Genomic DNA, 24,041 nt, shown 5'->3' with positions numbered 1-24,041 from the left:
GCCAACAGTACCATCAAGTTTTCCATAATAGAATTTTCGGACTATAAAGGTAAGAATGAAACGGTCTCTTCTTTACTCATTTTAACGTGTTTTCCGTCATCATTTAAAGGTGCTGTATGTATTTTTTTAACTGTGCTAAAGCATAAAAATACCCTAATATGTTTGCAGATATTTTGGAAACATGCTAAGTTCACATACTTGTTTCTCCGAAAAACAGTGCTGCAGTCAGTTATTCTACTTTTGAAATGTGTGTTCCGTGTCAGAATGTCTGTTTTTGTTTTGGTCTGTGTGATTCCGCCCACTGCCAATTTACCCAATAGTAATTTGACACACCGGGTTGCCAGTGGAAAACACCACGTATTTGATATGATACATCTGTGGTGCCTTCAAAAATTGATCAGGAGACAGGAAGTGAAGCTGACATTGGACTTGCCTTGATGCCTTCCTACCTTGGATTTTGCAGCTTTCAGACGCAGCCAACGCAGTGACTGTCCAAATCAATATGAGCCAAAAAAGGGTTAAAAGCGGGGTTTAGAACGACGATTACGTGTGAAAAGCCCTTTGTCAGGACTAGATGATTTGCAACAGACACCCAATCACGTTCCTAATAGGTATCGTGCTTCAGACAGTCATAAACACCGCATATTTGCGTTTGAGTGCAAAAATGTCACATGATGATGGAAAACTAATTAGATTGGAGACGGTCTAATTCTTACCTTTATAGTCTGAAAAGTCCATTGTCGACACTGACATAGCAAATATGCAAATAGAAACATTACCCTGTTGAAAAAACCAGCATATGCTGGTTAGGTATGTTTTGACGCTGGGATGCTGGTTTAAGCTGGTCCTTTGCTGGTTTATGCTGGTCCTTTGTTATGCTGGTCCTTTGCTGGTTTATGCTGGTCCTTTTGCTGGTTTATGCTGGTCATGTGCTGGCAAAGGACCAGCATAAACCAGCAAAGGACCAGCATAAACCAGCATCCCAGTGTCAAAACATACCTAACCAGCATATGCTGTTTTTTTCAACAGAGTAACCCGGGGGTTTAGGAATTTCCGTGAAATTCAGTGTGAAATGTCAGCGTCCTAATGAAAGCACTAATTAATTACATGACTGCTTTCGGATAAGGCGGCAAAAAAATTTAAACAAGCAGTGTATATGCATCAGCAACAGAGAACTAAACATTTGCTGTAACATGTTGCAGGGAAATGGTGCAGAAGTCTACTGTGGTGGGCCTCGCTTTGCTGCTGCTGGCTGCAGTCGGCACGTTTTTGGCCGTTTTCTTTTCGGTGCAGGGCAAGAAGGCCTCTCCTGAACCTGAACCTGAAAATGGTTACTTCAAGGCAGCGGTGGCAGCAGATGCTGGGACGTGCTCAGAGATTGGCAGGTTTGAGCTCTGTTCTCCTGAAATGCACATTCACTTCTTGCCATCTATGACATGTAGTTTCTGTGAAATTTAAATAAAATGAATTCATTACGTTCACATTACATCAGAATTTACATTATTGTAAACAAACAGAAAGAAGGCGATCACTGTAAAATGTTTTGTTTGGTAACATCAGAGACTGTGTTTAATAGCTGAATCATCCACATTTCATCATCCCATACCACACACCAAAGAAAGTTTTTAAGAATCGCATCACGCAGTAACTGGTTTTTAAGGTATCAACTGCAAATGTTACATTTTTGTAGTGCAGATAAACGCTTTTCTTGTTATTGGGTTGTATATCAATAGAGCTCTGTGAAAAGCCATGTGAGATGAAATATTAGAATGTTTTGTCACGTTACTTAAAAATGTGCTGCAGGAAGTAAAATCCACTTTAATTGGTTTTATGTATCATCAATTATATCATCATCATTTTAAAGGTCACATCCGGTAGGAATAGATTCTTAAGACTCCACACCAGAGGTGAATAGGGTAAAAATGTTAACTAACAGATATCATCATACTTCCCCAGTAGATTAATCACAGTATACAGTACATTAAGACAACTGTTTTGTATTACATGTTTTCTGGAATGTTATGTAAATATGCAAATGAGGCCGTACCTAATTAAATATGCACTCATTTGCATACATTTCTAGAACAGAAATCTGAACACCTGATGAAGCCAGGTTCAAACTTCTTGTTTCATTTGGTTGACGTATTAGTTGAAGGTTTTATCTCTTTTTATCACTCCGTAAATCAGAAAAATATTGTCAAGAGCCAGGAATAAAGTAATGGAATGTTTTATAAATGAGGTGAATGATAAATGAGCAAATCCCTCAGTAAAAACATTAGGAATATAGATGGGAATAAAACGGTAAAGTCTGGTGTGTGTGTAAGTGTTGCTGAAGTGGAGATTTGTGCAACATAAAAAAAAGAAACTTTAGATGTGTACTGTAATTCAAATCTACAGATGCAAAAAGATAAATTGTAATAAAATGAACACACATATTGCACAGTTTTTCATCAAAATCTTTTTTTAGTTGTTGCTGCATTCTGATATTTAAAATGATCATATCAAGGTTAGCATGCCAAATGCCCTCACTGTGTGTGCTCCAGGGATATCCTGAAGAGAGGCGGTTCCGCTGTAGATTCTGCCATTGCTGCTCTGCTGTGCGTGGGATTGATGAATGCCCACAGCATGGGCATCGGAGGAGGGCTCTTCTTCACTATTTATGATGCCAAAACAGGTATGCAGACTGCAGTCACTCACTATTACCTGTCTGATTCAACCTGACACGCCAGTCTGCAGTGTCTGTGTGTATCTATAAGAATTTCTGCACATATAAGGATCTATTTTTATCATTTTATTTATTTATTTTTAATATAATTTATATTTAATAAAATTTGTATTAAAACTATTGCATTTTTATATAATATTTGCAACTTTTATTTTTTATGCACACTGCATGCATAAAATGTAAATTATACACACACCGCATAAATAAATGCAGTAATTTAGTTGAATATAAACTCATTTAATATAAAAGTAAGTATATATACCAGTGCATAAATAATTTATGCACATATTTTAAGGATCTATTTTTATACTTTATTTGTTTATTATTAATATTTTAATATTATTTATATTTATTAAAAATATATGTACTTATACAAATAGATAGGTATATATGCATTATTTGCAAAAAATATGTATTTTTATATATTTATGCACACTGCATAAATAAATAGTAAATAATATAAATGTTAAAATGTGTCTGTGTATATGAAGAGTTTATACACATTTTAATAGTTGAATCTATTTTATATTATGTCTTTATTTTTTTATAATTATATAATAAAATATAAAATATATTTGCTCTTTTGTTGATTTTGATTGCTTCCGTTGTCCTCATTTGTAAGTTGCTTTGGATAAAAGCGTCTGCTAAATGTCTAAATGTAAATGTAATAAAAATAATAAATATTTAATATTTATGTTTGGATTTCTTCATATTTATAGATTATTTACTTGACTTTGCAGGAAAAGTTGAAACCATCAATGCACGTGAGACGGCCCCTGCAAACGCAACCAGAGATATGTTTGGAAATAGTACAGACCTTTCCCAGAAAGGTATCTATTAACTACATTAAATTAACTGGGAAAATCATTAGTGAAACAGGATTTACACGATGAGTGGCCTCGTGATATGGTGCCAGCATGGAGAGATAAGCATAAAACAACTATCACCACAATTTCAGCAATCAATATCTCACAGTACATCAGGCTCTACATAAGGTTAATATAGGACTTTTCCAGGAAAACCATAAAACTGCATCTCAGTTCATTGTACATATGGTCTCATGTCACAAAGTATGTAATGTTATCAACTGCCATATATATATATGTATTTTTTAACTGCTGGATTTGTATTTTTCTTAAATTCAGTGTTTCAGATCTGTTGGTGGTTTTAAATAATAAAACATGGAATAAAGAAAAAAAAAATCATCCACAGGTGGTTTGTCCATCGCTGTTCCTGGAGAGATTCGTGGGTATGAAATGGCCCATAAACGGCATGGCAAGCTTCCATGGAAAGAGCTGTTTTTACCAAGCATACAACTGGCCAGAAATGGCTTTCCTATTGGCAGAGCATTGGCAAGTGCCATAAACTCAAACAGAAACATCATTATGGGTGATAAGATGTTATGGTGAGCACACATGGATATTTTCAACCAAGATGTTAAGCATTAAAAAATATACTTTTAACAAGGTGCATGAAGTAATTTGTATTTGATATAACTGTGGGGTGATATTATAAAAACATTTCTATAATGTAATTTGTAATATGGTATATCCCCTTTTAGCCATGCACTGTGTTTATGCACTAACATTTTCGGTTCGGTTCCTTAGTTCTGTGTTCTGTGATTCCACCGGCAACATCCTACAGGAAAACGATACCATCACCTTCACAAAACTGGCTGACACTTATGAGTTCATTGCAGAGAATGGGCCTGATGCTTTCTACAGCGGATGGCTTGCTGAGAGCCTTGTGAGGGACATCCAAGCTGCAGGTTTTATATTCACACATATGTCTATTCCATTATTTGGTATCAATAACTCATAATCTGGACTAAATCAAAAGTGTGGTTGGATGAAGTGATTTAGCCCTGGGGCTTTCAAACTGTACCCCAGAGGACCTTGTATGTGAACTATGTGAACAGCAATAAATAAAAAACATATCTTTTTGTTTTTATGCACACACTACGGATATACAAACACACACTGTATATGCATTGTTTACATTTTAGTCCTTATGCACAATGTGCAGATAAAATGTCAATTTTTTTAGGCAATGTAATTTAATATATTTGTATGGATTAAAGTTTGTTTAATTTGCATGGATAAAATGTAAATAATATAAAAATATTATTTTATATATTTTTTTAAGCCCAAACTGCACAAATGCAGTCTGTGTTAATTAAAAATATCATAATATTTAAATGTCTGAAATCCCCTGAGCTAACCCTAAAAAGTTTCTTGAGTCTTCTTCTTACTCAAAATCTTGATCCAGGAATACATTCTGCTATAGTAAATCACTATAAGCGTAGAGCCACATTTTTTATTTCCTGTCAGATGTACTTGACTGCCCATATTAGTGAGTTAAAGATGCTAAATGGTGCAGTTTCTAGGCTTCTGTTGTAGCTGATGTGTTGTGGTTCATTGATTTCCAAATATTTTACATCCCACTAATTCCTGCAGTGCTGCCAATAGTTCACCCAGGCCGAGCTGTTGAAGGATAACACACAATTGGTTGTTAATGACTAAATCAATAACTCAGTAGGTTTGATCTCATTAAGTTGCTTTGCATCATGCGTCATACGTCCGTCTGTGTCGTGTGTGTTGCAGATGGGATTATAACTCTGGAGGACTTGAGAAATTACAAGCCCTTTCTGGATGATTCCCCCCTCACTGCCACTGTGGGTGAATACACAATGGTGTCACCAAACGCGCCTGCCAGCGGCCCAGTCCTCACACTGATACTCAACATCCTGAGCGGTAGGTACAGAGTTCAAGCACTGGACAGTCTATCCAGGGCTGCGTTTCCCACTTGCATCGTAACCCTAAGTAGATCGTAGAACCATTGCCACCAATGGTCACTATTCATGCCTGAAATTGCTTTTATATATAGGGGCATTTAATATATAGTCTGCAATTTAAATAATATAGGCTAAACTAAGGTGTTTTTCTAAATATTTTTTCCGAAAGGAAAAAAAACACAGAACCAAAATGTTGAAATGGTTCCAACACGTCATTGGGATACTATTATAATTTATTTATTTCTATATTTTTAGTTACTTTTTGTAATTTAGTTGTATTTTTTTGTCATTTTTATTATTTTAAATGTCTGTATATTTTTTATTATTTTTATTTCAGTTTTAGAAATGCCTTGTCAACTAGCTGTTAAAATATTTTAAGTTTTTTTTTTTTCAGTTACGTTTATTTTATTTCAAGTAGCAAAAATGTTTTCTTTATGGTCTTAGTTTTGCTAAACTACCCTGACCCAAACTCAATATCGATTTTAGCGATTTTAACAACCAGCCAGTAAATAAAAGTCTGTATAGTAGGTTTATTGTTCATTCGAGTTGGACATTTTTCCGAAAAAATGACTTCTTGTTCTGATTTAGCACTGATTCACTCGCTTGCGAGTTCAAGATTGTTTCGTAAGACTTTCAAAAGAATCTATTCATAAGAGTCATTTGTTCGCAAATTAGACATAACGGCTCGTGCTGTGTTCATTGTCGCATACAAATTTTTCCTGACTGGATTTTACATTTTTGTTGCACATATGCTTATTATGTTGTGTAATGTTATGATATAATGTTTACTATTATATTTGTTTATATTTTTTAATGAGCAATGTATTAGTCAATTGACCTTTCTCTTTTGAAAACAAGTTTCCATTTAAACCAGTGTGGACCAGCATGAAAATTTGGTGTTTTGAGCAGCGAGAGGAAGCATCTAGTGATTACTGATTACAGGATGACCGTTAGTCAATCTTTAATGTTCTTAACGGTTTCCTCATGTTGAATAGTGACTTCAGAACATCCCAACTTTTCTTTGCTACAAGCCATTAAAATCCCTCCACCCTTCGCTCCTGTCTCCCACACCAACACTAACGTGGGCTGTTTGCCACTAATTGGACACAAACCAAGCATGGAAAAATCCATGCAGTCAGCATGTACCGACCCTTTCCTTGGGGTTCCACCAGTAGGGGATACTCTGAAGCAGCCTGTCATCTGAGATTCATCTCAGCTCTGTGTCTTAGTGTTTTTCAGACACCCACTCTTTAGCTTTACTGATGAGATACTTAGTGATTAAGTTGCTGCCAGACAGGGCACGGCTGTCGATAAACACTGTTAGCACTTGTTTTTTTCACAATATAGCTTGATATATTCAGTCGTTATGAAACATCTTCCCTGGCGAATCATTCATAATTGTTCAATTATTTCAAATAGACGGGTCTGGCAGGAATGGTCGAGACAATTTGAGAAGTTTTCAGACACTAAAACTGGGTCAGTTGTCCAACAGTAAAATAATAGTTGACCTAAAAGTGAAAATGATGTCGCCATTTACTCGCTCTCGTGTCATTTCCTAACCCATATGGCTGACTTACTTTAGTGGAATACAAATGAGATGTTTTGCAGAACGTTCTGCAGCATTTTCAGGGTTTAAGAACTGAAATTTTCCATAATAATCACATTTGTGCTTCTGCATATTTAGATTTGATTCGATGAAAGGGAAAAACGATTGCATTTGGCTTCAATGATGTCACAATAAATAATTGATTACCTATAATTGATACTAATTACCTGCTAACAAAAAATATGTTCTATGAACGTTTTGCTAACATTCTCATTACATTATCAAAATGTTATTTCTGAATGTTCTCAGAACGTTCATAATGTCCAGTTTTGGGAAACATTTTTTTGGTTGTGAACATTAAGTGAACATTCCATTGTATCATTTTGCAAACATTATGGGAATGTTACATTTGAATGTTCTCTGAACAAGTAATAAAAGGTAAAAATTACTAGACAAACGTTCAAGTACAACTTTTTGGAGTAGAACGTTTCTATGGCAGTCATCTTGATGATTGGCAGCTCTAGCCATTTTTATGACAACAGTTTGCATGGTTGAGTAATCACAGAATGTAGTGAATCTAACTGAGCTCTCATTCTCTTTCCTCAGGTTACAACTTCAGTTCAGACAGTGTCTCCACCACTGAAAATAAAACCCTCACCTATCATCACATAGTAGAGGCGTTCCGGTTTGCGTATGCTAAGAGGAGCGTCTTGGGGGATCCAGAATTTCTCAACATCTCCAGTGTAAGTTGTAATGAAAGCGATACTTCATTCAAAAAAAAAGGAAAAAGAAAAATTCTGTCATCATTTACTCATCCTCATCTCATTCCTAACCTGTATGATTTACGTTCTTCTGTAGAACACAAGGTAAGATATTTTGCATCATGCCTGTTTTGTCTTCCATTTTTATTTTTTATATTTCTATGTAATTTATTTAATTTAATTTAAGTTTGAATAATTTTAGAACTTTAATTATTTTATTTTATTTTATTAAACTTTCCATTTAATATGTATATAAAAATCAGCTGAAATAATGTGTGTGTATATATATATACTATATTGTACATACTGTATATTAAAGCAGCTGATTTTTAATGAGTTTATTTTTAGTTAACATTAACAACATCATTTTGGACTGGATTGATGTTATGTGGCCAAAAACAGCTGAAACATTCTTCAAAATATCTTCCTTTGTGTTCTGCAAAAGTCATGCAGGTTAAAAACGACATGAAGGTGAGAACAGAATTTACATTTTTGGGTGAACTATTCCTTTAAAGGGGTCATAGGATGCTACATGCACTTTTACAAGTTGTTTGAACTGAAATGTGTGTTGGCAGTGTGTGTACACAACCACCCTATAATGATAAAAACGAAATAAATCGCATGCGATATTTAACGCGAATCTTATCAGTAAAGATAATGTCACTATTCGAAATGTAGACAAGTCATTAAGACCCTAAAGAATCATATCAACTTGTGGAAAATGGGCATGCTATGACCCCTTTAAGTACATTTTTACTTAACCTCAACCAACATGCATTATCTTAATGTAAAAATGCTCCCATGTATCTTCAGCAGCTGTTCATATTGACACAGGCATATGTTCGTCAGCTGTGATCAAAGTGGTTACTGAAACCGACATGGTTTCTCACACTAATCACAGAGCATGAAAGTAGTGCGCTATTGAACGGCTCATTGTGCATCTGCCCTTTTGATCAGCTGTTCTTTCAAGCTGTAGATTATTGTGCCACCGGCAGGGCTGCAATAATGATCTGCTTACCTCCTCCTCTATCTCGCTGGCAGTTCATCCAGAACATTACCTCGAAGGACTACGCTGACATGATACTTCAGAAGATCACAGATAATATGACTCAGCAAGAGAGCTACTATGAACCCGAGTTCTACCTTCCCGACGATCACGGCACATCACATGTGTCAGTGGTTGCAGAGGACGGCAGCGCGGTCGCCGCCACCAGCACCATCAACCTATAGTGAGCATTTGCCATCTCAAACATCTGTCATTATTTAGTCAGAGAGTGTACACTTTTCAGGAAAATCAGCTTCTAATTGACTTACTTATTCATTTAATAATAATATTTGTAAATTACATCATATTGTTTATCTTCTCCCAGTTTTGGCTCCAAGTTTATGTCAAATTCAACAGGAATTATACTGAACAATGAGATGGATGACTTCAGTTCTCCCTTGATAACCAATAACTTTGGAGTTCCTCCTTCTCCCAACAACTTCATTGTCCCACGTGAGAAAACATGATTGGCAATAAACATTTTTTGTAGTATGTATACTATAGGCCTAAGCCACATGAGGCCATACTTTACATTGAGTTTTATGCACAATGTTTTCTTAACATCATTACATATGGTAAAATTACTGTAACAACAATATGATAAAAACAATATTAGTTAAGAGTAAAAAATTGTTATGTATGTTAAAGAATATCTCACCTTTAGCGGAAATTATCAGATATTCCAAATTATTACTCTAAATGGACTTCAAATGCTTATTTCTGAGATGAATGGTACACAATTATTACCATTACATTAAGCTGTTCCAAATATTTTTTTCAGATAATAAGCATTTTACATTGTATACTATGCAGTATGCCGGGACATAGTTTCAATCACAGCCATGAACTTCAGTGTATCTTTGAAGATTGTGGATTAATTGTTTGTTAACTCTGCTTCTCATTTTTGCTCAGATAAAAGGCCCATGTCTTCTATGTGTCCCACCATCCTGCTAGACAAAAACAATAAGGTTAAAATGGTGGTTGGAGGCTCTGGTGGAACAAAGATCACCACAGCAGTTGCCGAGGTGCACTTTCATTTTATTTTAATCTAGATAGTGGTGCTGGGCATATTTCAGACTTTATCAACTCATAAATAACTGACATTTTCTGTGCAGGTGATCTTAAATGCACTGTTCTTTAACTATGACCTGAAGAAAGCGATAGTAGACCCGAGAATTCACAATCAGCTCAGTCCAAACACCACACAAGTAGAGCCTGACTTCGACAAGGTGGGTGAAGCAATGTATACAGGTGTCATTTTAAACAGTAATACTAGATATATGACTGAAATAATGTACAACATATACTGTACATCTCCTCTGTGCTGTACACTGTAAAAAAACGAAAAGAAAAGAAAAAAACATGAAATTTTTTCCCCCCCCCCCCCCATCTTTCATGAACTGCTATGATGTTTATATATGAATCTACTGAAGTACTAAAATCTGTTTTGTACCTTTATAATACGCTGACAACCACCATAAAAACACAGGTGTTAATGAGAAATCAATATGATAATTCAAAGTTCAATACAATTAGCTTTTCCACAAGCTGAGGTAAATATTACTATATAGAAGATCATTATATACAGAAGAATATTAATATGTAGAAGACACAGTTATACACACAAATACAAAACACCATCTTGGAAACACACAACACTAAAATAATGCAATAAACTAAGAATAAACAGTTGGTTCAATGGAAAAGCATCTAATGTGAGCTGTCGCACAGGGACTTTTGGAAATGTCAATTTATGTTTTGTTGACTGTAAATTATATGTTTGTTCTTTATTACTTCCCAAAACTAAATTGAACAGTATTTAAGTGTTTACATTAAATTATTACAGTTTTTTTCACTGTATATAGTAAGGAAACTTAATTTTAAAAAACTTTTTCAGTAAAATTACAAAAAATTTCAATGCAGGGGAGTGTTTTTGAGTGTAACCACTTATCTATGGTCACATTTTGCCCTAAAATAATACTACTAATAATAATAATACTAATAATAAACTTTATTTTATATAGCGCCTTTAAAGGGGTCATATGATGCAATTTCAAATGTTCCTTTCTCTTTGAAGTGTTACAAGCTCTTGGTGCATAAAAAAGATCTGTAAAGTTGCAAAGACTAAAGAAATATTCTTTATAAAAGTTAAGAGTCAACCACGCCTACCTAAAACGGCTCGTTCTAACACGCCCCCACATGTCTATGTCACAATGTGGGAAGATTTGCATAACGCCGCCCAAATGTTCACGCAAAGAAAGAAGGCGTAACTTTTATTCTCGCTGTAGTATTGTTGCCGCCGCCGCCGCCATGTCGTGAAGACGCTGTGTTTCGTTGTGAAAGTGAAACTACTTTGTTTGGCCTACCAAAAGAGGACGATATCGCTTCGTCATGCCTGGAGCTGATCCGTGCTGGTCGCTGGGGAAATACATCAACTTCGCGCAAAGCGGAGTCCAGCCTGGGGTCGTCACATGGGGTTGTCGCAAGCCCGCCGGCCGCTCCTTCGTCGAATCCGCCGGCTGCGCTGTTCTCAAGCCCGCCCGCCTCCGCTCACTTAGCCCGCCGGCCTCCGGCCTCCGCTCACTCTAGCCCGCCGTGTGTGACGCTGTGTTTCGTTGTGAAAGCAAAACTACTTTGTTTGGCCTTCCAAAAGAGGACACGACTAGAAATCAGTGGTTAAGTTGTATTTACAACACTGTTCCAGAGCACTTCAACCCAAATATTCAGATGTGTGCAGTGCATTTTATGGAGGACTGTTTCCTGATCCTGGGAGAGTAGACTACAATGCCGGTTGTTCTGACTCACAGACTTTAAGTATGTTTTTTTATATTTAAAGAATTTGCCACTGATGATTGAAATGCGAGTTTTGGGCAGTGTAGAGTAGGGCTTGTTGTTTGTCATTTCTCCGATCACAAATGCAGACATGGTTTTATGTTTACGCGGCACGCTACAACGCAACGTGTAAAAAGACAGCATAAGTCATTATAGTCCGTAATTATGTCCCCACTGGATGCAACAAATGCCTCGTTTATAATGGGTTTTCATGTTTTTGAATTGTCGAATGTTTGAATGTTATTTTTAGCAACATCATATGACCTCTTTAAAAGTAGCATCTCAAAGCGCTTTACATATAAAAATATGAAGTTAAAAGATACACACAACTGTACAGGCAGTAAAGAACTAACCAAACAATACAAAGCCAATATAATAAAAGACAAAGTAATCACATAAAAGCTTCCCTAAAAAAGTAAGTTTTAAGGGACGATTTTAAAACACTAAGGAATTCTGCATTCCTAATCTCAGATGGCAGGAAATTCCACAATTTAGGAGTCAAAGAAGAAAAAGCCTGATCACCTATAGTTTTTAGCCGAGTTGTTTGAACAGTTATAAGACCAGCTTCAGAAGAGCGTAGAGCACATGTAGGGGTGTAGGGGGTTAAAAGCTTAAACAAATATTGAGGAGCAAAATTATTCAAGGGCTTATAAGTGAGCATGAGAATTTTAAAATCAATACGAAAACTAACAGGAAGCCAGTGCAATTTTTCCAAAATAGGTGTGATGTGCTCCCTTGCACTGGTCCTCGTCAGAATTCTAGCAGCTGAATTTTGTACCAACTGTAATTTACGTAGGGTAACTTTTGAAACTCCAGCCAGCAAAGCATTACAATAATCAATATGTGAAAAAACAAAAGTGTTGATTAACTTTTCAGCCACAGAAAAAGTCAACATGGGATGTCATTTGGCAATGTTTCTGAGATGAAAAAAAGATGCTTTGACTGTATTAGGAACATGCGGATCAAATGTTAAATTGGCGTCAAATATCACCCCCAGATTTTTTTGTTTAGTTTGAAACTGTAAAGCAGAGCCATCCACACTTAAGGTTACAGACTCTGCTTTGCGCAACTGGTGAGGTGAACCAATAAACATCACTTCAGTCTTGTCACTGTTCAAACAGAAAATTTTCAGACATCCATTTTTTTATCTCAGTAAAACATTGAGAAAGAAAAGACACAGGCATATTGACATCAGGTTTTGAATGTATGTAGATCTGAGTGTCATTGGCATAAAAGTGAAAGTTAAGACCAAGTGTTCTTAAAAGTTGGCCAAATGGGAAAATGTAAATACTAAAAAGTAAAGGGCCCAAAACTGATTCCTGAGGAACACCAGAGTGCACCACACTGACCTCAGACCTGCAACCACCCATCACAACAAACTGCTTGCAATCAGAGAGGTAGGACTTAAACCACTTCAATGCAGAATCAGAAACCGTCTCTAAACGGGTGATTAAAATAGAGTGATCTATAGTGTCAAAAGTGGCACTAAGACCCAGAAGAATCAGTATAGATAGATGGCCAGAATCAAAAGCCATTAACAAGTCATTAGTGACCTTAACTAACGCTGTTTCAGTGCTGTGGAGTTTACGAAATCCAGATTGAAGGGGCTCAAAAAGGTCATTAGAGGAAAGATGAGAAAGCAATTGAGAAGCCACTGTTTGTTCTAAAATTTTGGAGAGGAATGGAAGATTAGAGATGGGACGAAAATTATTTAGATTTAATATTTTTGATTTAAAATTATTTATTTAAATAATAACTAATAATTAATTAAAATGAAATGATTGTAACCACAGATTCTTTTAATGTTGGAGTGAAACATCACCCGGATATTTTCTTGATATGTTCTTTGGTTGTTCTGAATACACATGATTTTTGCTAAGCACAACCCTCTCACTATCAACCCACAGGCCATTTTGGAGGGTCTTGCTATGAAGAACCATGTAATAGAGGTGTTGAAGTCCATGGGCGCAGTGGTTCAGGCCGTGGTGCGGTATAGTGCTGGCCTCAGCGCTGAGTCAGACCCCCGTAAGGGAGGACATGCAGCTGGGTACTGACATTTGACTCAGCGATCCATGTCTCCGGTCCAGCTGGAGGCAATGGAGATGCTACTTCGAGACCCCAAGGACACTTTCCCCTCATGCTGCTCTGAAGCAACCAAGTGCCTCCATCAGAAATACAGGTGAATCAGCTCTGGACAATCAAAGCTCTGCTATTGTTAATCTCTGCACACACTGAGAAATAAAACACATTCAAATACACTCACAATGGAAACGCACCATCTTTCTTCAGCTGCTTCTTCTGATGACTTGCATTCGTCAAAATCTCTACAGATCTAGTTACTGCGGAGTGGTATTTATTTCTGCTAATAAACCGTGTTGTGATGGCCATTATGAACTTTCTTGCGTGACGTCTGTCCGTATTAAGATTTACATCCTGGCAAGAAAACATTTTTGCAAGACTCAGCAGGAGCGTCTCAGGGGACAAAGTTTTAATCAAGTTTCTAATAAGAGCTGAAGCGTGAACAAGAGTTGAAATGCTCGTTTTAATGTCCCACGAGTATGTGGTTCTACCCACAGGCACCGGCCCGACATCAAGCAGCATCATTAATGCTGAAGTTGTGGGGGACAGAGAAAAATCACATAAACAGTCCTTAATTAAACTTTCAAAATTGTACTGGGCTAAAGTAACTAATAAAATGTATGTACAGTTTATTAACTTAAAGGAAGAGTCCACCCAAAAATAACAGTTTTGTCATTCCAAACCTGTATGGATTTCTTTCTTCTGTGGAACACAAAAGAAGATATTTTGAAGAATGTTGGTAACTGAGCATTGACTTTCATAGTAATTTTTGTCCACACAATGGAAGTCAGTGGGACCCAAAACCATGTTTTCCAGCATTCTTCAAAATATCTTGAAATGTATACAGGTTTGGCACGACATGAGGGTGACATAAATAATGACCAAATTTTTGGGTGGAGTATCCCTTCAATCTAACAAACTGTATATAATTTGACTCAAGAGTTGCATTTTTATTCTAACATGTAAAATGTTCTATATGACACATCAAATTTGCCAAAATTCCAAGTATACAGTGTACAAAACCATGTAATTATGAATTATTAGTTGTTATTATTCAAACTAAATTATTAAAATGAATTATTAAAGTTATTAACAATTTCCCTCATCTAAAATAGCTGTACGTTTGTGTAAGTGGCTGAATTAGAATGGCCTCCAAATGCCAGATTTGTTATTAGAAAAACTATTAAATTAAAATAATCTGAATAACAATGCTTTTTCTGACTGGTTTGTGAAAATGTTAAAAAATGTGCAGCACAATAAGACTTTGGCATAGTTCATTACTAAACATAATGCATTTAACATTAATTTATTTAACATGATTTTTTTACCCTCACTTACATGAACATTTTTATTGTAAATGTAAATCATTCATGTTTTCTCCAGTGTATGTATGTATATACTGTATAAATGTATAAATAAATAAATACAAGTAATGTGTGCCAAACCAAAAACTGTAAGAATGAAATAAAATGTTATAAACATATTATACATGTGGACATTGTGGATTTTTTGGTAAAAATGCTTAAAATATAAACTGCTACAAAGGTGCAGAATATGTGCCCTTGAAGTATTTTGGAAGTATGCTATTAGCATCCAGGCACTAATATCACTTTGGTCAAACATGGCTAACACCAAATAAACTACCTATGCATTTTTCTAGTTCACAACCATCCGATGCTAAAATGTCTCCATTTTTGTGGCCTCTGTGACCCATTTATTTCAGTAACTCACAGTTTTGAGGCCAGACGCAAGATATTTCAGCTTCTGCGCTCCAAAAAGGAAAGCTGATTTGCACTTTAAACAGAAGTTCAAAGCTTGTCGTTAGCAGCTCATATCATAGCTGTTATTAAAGGTCACGTTGTGAAGTCTGTTTAGATCATGTTTTCATATAGCAAGCTCTACGCAAGTACATGGACATGTTTTGAGCAAAGTCCATGCCTCTTCATTTACCAATATTTTAGCATTGTCTTGTGCGTTTCGGGGGCGTTTGTTCCCGTCGGGTGGCTTTGAGAGCTGTTGGGTTCATGTTGCTAGGAAAAGGTCAGGTTCTTTCACTGTTCCCGGCCCTCCCATAGGGGCTGACAATAAAGCCCTGTCACGTGGCACTCGTCGCTACAACGGCACCACCATTTAGCCCAGAGCACAGCCCAGACTTTGTCTCATTTTTGAGGTGGAACACAGTTTGAGACTAGACCCAGAAGACAGGTTCAGACATTGGTTTGCTAATGATTTTATGGTGGTTGAAGAAAGCTGGTATCTGCTGCATTCACATCCAGTCAACAAACTGCAAGGCTATGGCAAATAATATTGAGTTTAAAGGTTCACCTCAGCCTGAATGCAAATTTAGACAAGATTTTGCACGCAAAAAAGGTCCATTGTCTATTATCAACAATGTAATGATGTATGGTGCTCACGGTTCGCACAGAAGTCTCTTTCAAACCAAGCAGCTTTCTGAACCTGTTACAAAATCAATGTGGGGACATTTTTTTCACTTTTGTGTTAAAGTCCATATTGTGCTAACTCAGATTACATTAACTACACATTTACATTTAGTCATTTAGCAGACGCTTTTATCCAAAGCGTCTTACAAATGAGGACAATGGATGGAAGCAATCAAAACCAACAAAAGAGCAATGATATGCAAGTGCTATAACACGTCTCAGTTAGCTTAACGCAGTACACGTAGCAAGGTTTTTTTTATTATTATTAAATAATAAATAAAATGAAAACGGATAGAATAGAAAAAGAATAGAGCAAGCTAGTATTAGAGGCCTTTTTTGCTTTTGTTAACTGTATAATAAATAAAAAGAAAACAAATAGATAGAATACAAAAAGATTAGAGAAGCTATTGTTAGGTTTTTTTTTTTAAAGAAAACAAGCAGTTAGTAAATGAATAGAGTTTTTCTTTAAAGAATAGAATTAGAATAGAGAATGCTAGAGTTAAGAGGGTCAAATAAAGATATGTATACATATTTTCATAACGCACTTTCTAACATTAAAAACTGTTTTATGCAATTTTCGGTATGTTGTTAAGCAATAAAATCATTTCTCTCAGCCTACAAAATTCCTGTCAAAAATTAAATACAGTGCTAGGCTACCTGACTGGGCTATTACTGTATGGCTAGACTGGCTGGGTTAATAAAAATGTATTCAAGTGACACCATATGAAAATTTGGACGTTTGCATAAATGTGCTTGTATATTGTTGGTTATTGATCTTGTTGACCGCGAACAAAAAATGATCGACGTACAATTTACAGACACGCCCCCAAAACGGCAACATCGTCAGTCGAGCGTTTTGAGCGGGTGTATTTCGCGCCAGTGCGAACACTTCAGGTGTTGCCAAGTCCGCGGTTTCCCCGCGGAATTAGGCTACTTTAACACTGTTGCTGCTGGTTGTTTATCATGTCCGCGGGTTGAAGTGACTCCATTAACATGATATTTATTGCCTGCAATGCGAATTTTAGCAGGGGAACCCCACCAAAAAAACATGTATTCCCCCCGGAACTGGATTTTTAACTGGGGACCCCCTCGAAACGGATTGGGCTAGTTTTGAGTAGCGATTGGGCTGTTTTCTTGTGAAAACCTGGCAACCCTGGAACACGTGCCGTTGGGTCACAGAGGATGGAAAACACTCACGAAGAACTAAAATATGACTGTTTTGAGCAAGAAACAACAGAAAGTGAGGTAAGAGTTAAGAGCTGTGATTAACCCGTGTATAAAAAACAAAAGAGAAACGAATTCATCCCTTTGTGTGCCTCCCGCGCCAATGAGGATCATTTGCATGTTTTAATAATGCATATCGGAAGCGGTCGACTGTGGCATAATAAAAGCTCTGCTGCTTTCGAGCCGTGTGTCACGCTCGTTCGGCGGCCTCGTTTCGCTTCGACGGCTTTCAGCCTCACCCTGCTTCATTCTACTACGTTAACAAATCATTAGCTCATCCATGAACATGATTTCTGCCCGAGTCCCGTCGGATTGCATCGGCTGTGAGGATGAAGACCACAACTCCCATGATTCCACACTCAGTCACGGCCTCATCAAACTATGCCTTTGCCTCTTTGTTTATTTTCAATACGCGCCCTCCAGCGGTGAAAATTACATATTGTGCCTTTAAATGCGATTGTTAATATGTCATATTCTGTAGTCCTCTGGTGCATCATGGGACATGGTCATGCTGAATATCCATCAACTTCAATGTCTGTACAGCTCCAATAAACAATATAAAAATAGTAGAAAAGTATAAAATATTTATGATTGAAGTTCAACCAACATATGATGCTGTTTATAAAAATATCATTATGGAAAATATAAAAAGTGCATATGAAAACTAGAACATATTCACAAGTAATAAAACAATAATTGCTCAAATAATTTCGTAATTGCAGTATCTCATTCAGTTTGGTGACATTCACATTTCGATTTTTTTGTAACACAGTTATTCCCAACATTTACAGTAACACCTTTAAAAATGGAATAGGTTCAGTAAGATGCATTTAGAAACATTGACCTCAAGTTAATCGCTGTTAGTTCTCATGAAAAAGTGTTGGATGATGTTAAGTGCTTCTTTGTACATAATCTGAAAATGGCTATGATGACAGTTTTTGTACATAGTTAAAAGATTTGGCTACAAAAAAAGTTACTTGACATTTCCATAATTACTGGCCAGGACAAAAAATACAGCTTCTTTAAAAAAAAAAAAAACAACAACAAGTAGACTGCTGCTGGGATGGTGTATTTTTGTAGACTAGAACCTGGAAATGATTTAGCATTTTCATTGTCCATAAGGGTTTCTGGTTAAATGCCAGAAATAAGGTCTGTGGTGAACACAAACTCAAGATATTTTCATGTTTTATTCTACGACATAAAATAGGCTACATCGCTTAGTACAAAAAGTGGCTATATGGGACTACAGATATGGTCGGGGACATTAAACGTTATCACATCGAACAGGAAATCTCATCTACTCGCTAGTCCACTTTTGAAGCCTGGTTGTGTTTCTAATCATGCTCTTGCAAAATATTCAAATTTTTTTTCCCCCAGAGTTGTCTGAAGCTTAATGACGGTGGTGTAGTTCATTTATAGCCTACGTTTAACTATAATAAAACGCTTTTGCATTTTGCTTTTTTCCTAGGCGGAATTTCCCGCTTTTTTGCATGTTTGCACTGCAGGAACTAGGAACGGTTTTAGTTCTAGGAACTCCGTTTGGGGGAATTAATTTAGCTCCTATTTCAGATTCAGATTCCTACTTCAGATTTTCATGCTCTTTCAATTGCGTAAATTGTGCATTTACATTCCATCTCCGCCATCGTGAAACCCACGACACACAACAAAAACAGCTCAGAACACTGTGTCCTCTGTTCACTGGTTGTTGAGGTTTGTAAATGGCGTGAATAAAGACGTTGCTGTCGGCTGCTTCAGAGTCCCTGCTGCCAGTGCGAATGCAACCAGAAAAACAGCCTGAGAGGGAAATTGTTTCTCTAGGAACGACCCTGTTGGCTAGTTCCTAGAACTAAGTTCCTACTACGCAGTGTGCAAGCACCTTTATACTTCTGCCGATTGTATTTAGGCTTCAAAATATATAAAAGTTTATTTGTGAAGATGAACAAAATGTGTAAGAATCATAAGCTTTTGTTGGTCACAGAGCTTATTTTCTGCAATTATCCAAAAGCAAGTGGAAAAATCCAGTTGGGTTTCTGTCAAGGCTTTCTGGGTTGGCCTACAAAAATACATAATCGCTGCAGCACTCTATACCATGTGCAACAACTTGCCCCAACCTGACATTTATGGTCAAAAAAAAATGTCCTACCAACACAGTTCAGCCTATCAGATAAAATCTACCTTCATTATATAGTTGACTCTTTCCTAAATTAATGCCAGTGTGGTTTTTGAGATGCAAGCCTTCCTCTGTGTGACAACTAGCCCCTGTCTCCCTGACATACAAAATATATTTACATGCACTCAAATGTTACTGTAACAACAAAAGTGGACATGGACGGACAAATGCACACCATTGTGCACAATCACCCCATATTTGAATTTATGGTGTCTACAGGCATCGCTGAAAGAGAGCGCAGACCCTTTGTTTCCACCCTCACTCATCCCAGGCCTGATGAATCACTACACCAGTCTCTAACAGCTGCCGGCACAAACAGAGGCAGGGTCAGTATCCCGCTGACCTGCCGATCTTCCTGGCGTCAGATACGGCACTGATGCACTGCCCTTCTTTCGAGATGCCATTGACCACATTGAAAAATGGGTATGTGTTGTTCTTCACGATGTGTCCTATCTTTTGCATTGCATCGATAGAAGACTGAGAAGAAGAAAAGAACAAAATGTTACTACTAAGTCACGTTTGATTATAAAATATATTTACATGCACTCAAATGTTACTGTAACAACAAAAGTGGACATGGACGGACAAATGCACACCATTGTGCACAATCACCCCATATTTGAATTTATGGTGTCTACAGGCATCGCTGAAAGAGAGCGCAGACCCTTTGTTTCCACCCTCACTCATCCCAGGCCTGATGAATCACTACACCAGTCTCTAACAGCTGCCGGCACAAACAGAGGCAGGGTCAGTATCCCGCTGACCTGCCGATCTTCCTGGCGTCAGATACGGCACTGATGCACTGCCCTTCTTTCGAGATGCCATTGACCACATTGAAAAATGGGTATGTGTTGTTCTTCACGATGTGTCCTATCTTTTGCATTGCATCGATAGAAGACTGAGAAGAAGAAAAGAACAAAATGTTACTACTAAGTCACGTTTGATTACCTGTTTTATAAAATTATGATTATAATCAGTGACCGGGAGCATTTTAAGAGGAGGTAAAAGCAATTACAATCATTACGGCCACACTATCAACATGGGATTATGGGATTGTGATTCATGGTAACTTCATAATATTAGAGCAGACCTACATTCCAAAAGACTTACACTGTCGTATCCATGCTCAAATTGGACATTGTTGTTGGAGTCCACAAATACTATTTTAGCAGCAATAGATTCGTTAAGGTTCATCCCAAGCCACAAGTGGTTCATAATGGACTGAAATAGGAAAAGAACAAGGGGATGTTCGTTAAAGAGGGTTTGTCAGGTTATTTTCAGCAGGACATCTCCGTACTGAATCTGTGGCATGCTGTCAACTACCGCATACAATAGTTTTTAATGCAGACAATTTTATATTTGATATTTTGATACAAATTTTAATGCAACAATTAAACTAAATTTGGTTCTTTACAGCAGGATATCACTGTACTGCATCTGTGGCATGCTGTCGACTACCCCAGACAATCAAGGTGGAGCAAATTATTAGATTTTGCAAAAAGATTACAAAAACATTTTTTAGATTGTAAGACTATGGACATGCAATAAAAAAGAAAGAAATAGATATTATATTGGAAAATAAAATACAATCAAAATAATAGTTTATTTAGAAGAGCATTCCACAATCTGGGAGCCACAACACTGAAAGCTCTAGATCCCATAGTCACCAGACGAAACTTAGGGGTGACTAAGTTTCCCTCACTAGAAGATTATGAGCGGGCAGGAAAATAAGGCAGAAGTAAGTCAGATAAATATGTAGGACCAAGGTTATGGAGAGCTTTATAAGTGAGAATTAGTATCTTGTAGTTTATGCGCAAGGAAACCGGAAGCCAGTGAAGGTGATCTTGTGTGGGTAATCAAGCGAGCTGCAGAGTTTTGAACATATTGTAGTCGTTTGATATTATTAGCTGACAGGCCATAAAGAAGTGAATTACAGTAATCTAGTTGAGATGTGACGAAGGCATGTATAACAGTTTCAGCATCCTGCTGACTGAGAGAGGATCGAATATGCGAGATATTACGTTGGTGGAAAAAAGCTGTCTTTACTACTTTACTAATGTGATCATTGAATGAAAGAGTGGAATCTATGAGAACACCAAGATTGCGAACTGTAGTGGAGGGCAGGGCTGGATTGGTAATCGGGCATACCGGGCATTTTCCCGGTGGGCCGACGCACTTAAGGGGCCAACAGAATGTTTTTTTGTCGAAAACCATCACGCAGGGACAGCGAGCAGCCAGTAGCCCATTGATTTGTCTCCTGTATTGACAGCGTAAACATCCAATCAATGCGCTATAGACGGAGCGATGAAGTATTTTGCTCCGCCTATATAAAGATTGCATCACCCCAACTTCTTCCTCGTCGGCTTTTCCTACGTTTTCACAGGAGATTTATCAAGAACAGGCTTGCTCTGCGGTGAGTGATGCGGGCCAAAGAGCAAGGCAGGAGGAGAAGAAGAGAGTAGTTGAATTGGTAAAGTGCTTGATAGGGACTCGCAACGAAGGCAGGCATCTAGCCTATCCTGATGTGTGTGCGCGGCTGCGTGCCATGATTGAATGCGTAAACACTTTTTAATAAAACGTAAATTCGTCCCCCGCGATTTTTTAGCCAAGTCAAGTGTGTTCATAGAGGTTTCCATGGGCCAATGCGAATAAAGCTAGATTTAAATAAAAAAAGACAGGATATTGTCGGACCTGACATTTTATTCTTATTCAAAACAAGATGTGATATGAGTGTGATACATAGGCTACATACATACACTACCAGTCAAAATGTTTTGAACGGTAAGAAAGATCCAATAGAAAAATCCAAAGATCAGCATTCATATGAAATAAAAAGCTTTTGTAACATTATACATATTCAAAAGCTTGGAGTCAGTATTTTTATTTTAAATTTTTTTTTATTTGTATTTTTTGGGAAATGATAGAAATTAATACTTTTATTTAGCAAAGATGCTTTAAATTGATCAAAAGTGACGATAAAGACATTTATAATGTTACAAAAAAAAAATTATATTTCAGATAAAAGCTGTTCTTCTGAACTTTCTATTAATCAAAGAAACCTGAAAAATTCTACTCTGTTTTCAACATAATAATAATAATAATAAATTTTTTGAGCAGCAAATCAGAATAGGCCTATTTGAATGATTTCTGAAGGATCATGTGACTGGAGTAATGATGCTAAAAATTCAGCTTTGAAATTGCAGGAATAAATTACATTTTAAAACATATTCAAATAGAAACAGTTATTTTAAATGGTAAAAATATTTCACTATATTACTCCTTTTGCTGTATTTTGGATCAAATAAATGCAGGCTTGGTGAGCAGAAGAGAATTCTTTAAAAAACATAAAAAATCTTACTGTTCAAAAACGTTTGACTGGTATAGTGTGTGTATATATATATATATATATAGATCACCAACCAGATCCATCAGTTGACCAGAGAGCTTAGATACTACAGCTTTAGAGCCAATCAGAATTACCTCAGTTTTAGCAGTTAAATTTAAGGTAATTTGCCTCCAGCCAAAACTTGAGTTCCTTGATGCAATTTGTTAATGCAGGCAGAGGAAACACTGAGGTGGAAGGTGCGCTAAAATAAATTTGAATGTCATCTGCATAACAGTGGAAGTTAAACCCATAGCGTTTGATTATTTGTCCGGAAGAAGAGTGCTAAGAGCACCAGAATCAGAAGCTAAGAGAAGATCGTTAAGGACCTTAACCAGGGCTGTTTCAGTACTGTGTAATGGACGAAAGCCAGACTGGAAGGGCTCATAGAGGTTGTGTGCTGTTATATATAAAATATTTAGTGCTGGTCAGCTAAGGCTGTGTACTTCATAAAATAGGCTGAACACTGATAACCAAATAACTTATTTCAAATGGAGTTTGACTCACCAGCGCCATGGCTGTGGTGATAAAACTTCCTCCTGATCCACCAATCACTACAGTCTTCTTCTGGGACTGCAGGATGGTAGGAGCCATGGAGGAGGGAGGCTGCTCGCCTGGAGAGAAAAAAACAGACAATATGGTGACAAGAAGTTTCAAGCCATGCAAAATGTAAGAAGATATATTTGGTGAATGATCTTCACCTGGTGTGACAGAATCTGCTCGGCCGCAGAAGTCAACTAGCTCGTTGTTGAGGATGATACCCGTTTTAGGAGAGAAAACAGTTGACCCAAACCTGAAGACATAAGATTTAAAAAAATATTAGTTTTCATAAATATTAGAGGATTTATTATTTTATTTATAATATTATTAAATGTGTAATATTTTTATTAATAATATTGTTTATTAAAAAAAATATTACAGGATATCTAAAACGGAGAGTCTATTTACACTAAAGCCCCGTTCACACCAAGAACGATAACTATAAAGATAACTATATTAGCGTCCACACCAGCGAACGATATCGTCTGTTTATTCTAAGCAC

At 36.8% G+C, this 24,041-nt stretch overlaps 2 protein-coding genes across 2 annotated transcripts in view; one reads left to right on the top strand and one right to left on the bottom strand.

The window, feature by feature from the left end:
• The first annotated feature begins 1,028 nt into the window (after nt 1-1,028).
• ggt1b (gamma-glutamyltransferase 1b) lies at nt 1,029-14,477 on the top strand. Its single transcript, XM_016294438.1, has 12 exons — nt 1,029-1,385; nt 2,544-2,674; nt 3,466-3,555; nt 3,938-4,130; nt 4,333-4,493; nt 5,329-5,478; nt 7,672-7,808; nt 8,868-9,055; nt 9,197-9,324; nt 9,784-9,896; nt 9,987-10,100; nt 13,611-14,477. Exons 1-12 carry the CDS (start codon nt 1,207-1,209, stop codon nt 13,755-13,757), a joined length of 1,731 nt encoding a protein of 576 aa, XP_016149924.1. The 5' UTR covers nt 1,029-1,206; the 3' UTR covers nt 13,758-14,477.
• Nucleotides 14,478-20,157: 5,680 nt separating this feature from the next.
• LOC107602034 (gamma-glutamyltransferase 5-like) overlaps nt 20,158-24,041 on the bottom strand; it is a 17,643-nt gene continuing 13,759 nt past the window's right edge. Inside the window, exons 7-10 of the mRNA XM_016294422.1 lie at nt 23,701-23,792; nt 23,507-23,613; nt 20,728-20,838; nt 20,158-20,515 (exon numbers count right to left, since the gene is read on the bottom strand). Of these exons, the coding sequence (XP_016149908.1) occupies nt 20,366-20,515; nt 20,728-20,838; nt 23,507-23,613; nt 23,701-23,792 (460 nt within the window). The 3' untranslated portion in view covers nt 20,158-20,365. The remainder of the gene's footprint in view (nt 20,516-20,727; nt 20,839-23,506; nt 23,614-23,700; nt 23,793-24,041) is intronic.

This window comes from Sinocyclocheilus grahami, unplaced genomic scaffold (assembly GCF_001515645.1).
Source record: "Sinocyclocheilus grahami isolate Dianchi unplaced genomic scaffold, SAMN03320097.WGS_v1.1 scaffold318.1, whole genome shotgun sequence".
NCBI classification, from domain to species: domain Eukaryota; kingdom Metazoa; phylum Chordata; class Actinopteri; order Cypriniformes; family Cyprinidae; genus Sinocyclocheilus; species Sinocyclocheilus grahami.
This window is presented reverse-complemented; position numbering and strand designations above follow the sequence as displayed.

What these genes read in the sequence shown, in the direction of transcription:
- ggt1b (XM_016294438.1), top strand. Translation starts at nt 1,207, where the DNA reads ATGGTGCAGAAGTCTACTGTGGTGGGCCTCGCTTTGCTGCTGCTGGCT. An exon ending in ATGGGTGATAAGATGTTATG is followed by an intron (nt 4,131 to 4,332) that starts GTGAGCACACAT and finishes TCGGTTCCTTAG; the next exon opens with TTCTGTGTTCTGTGATTCCA. An exon ending in ACCAGCACCATCAACCTATA is followed by an intron (nt 9,056 to 9,196) that starts GTGAGCATTTGC and finishes ATCTTCTCCCAG; the next exon opens with TTTTGGCTCCAAGTTTATGT.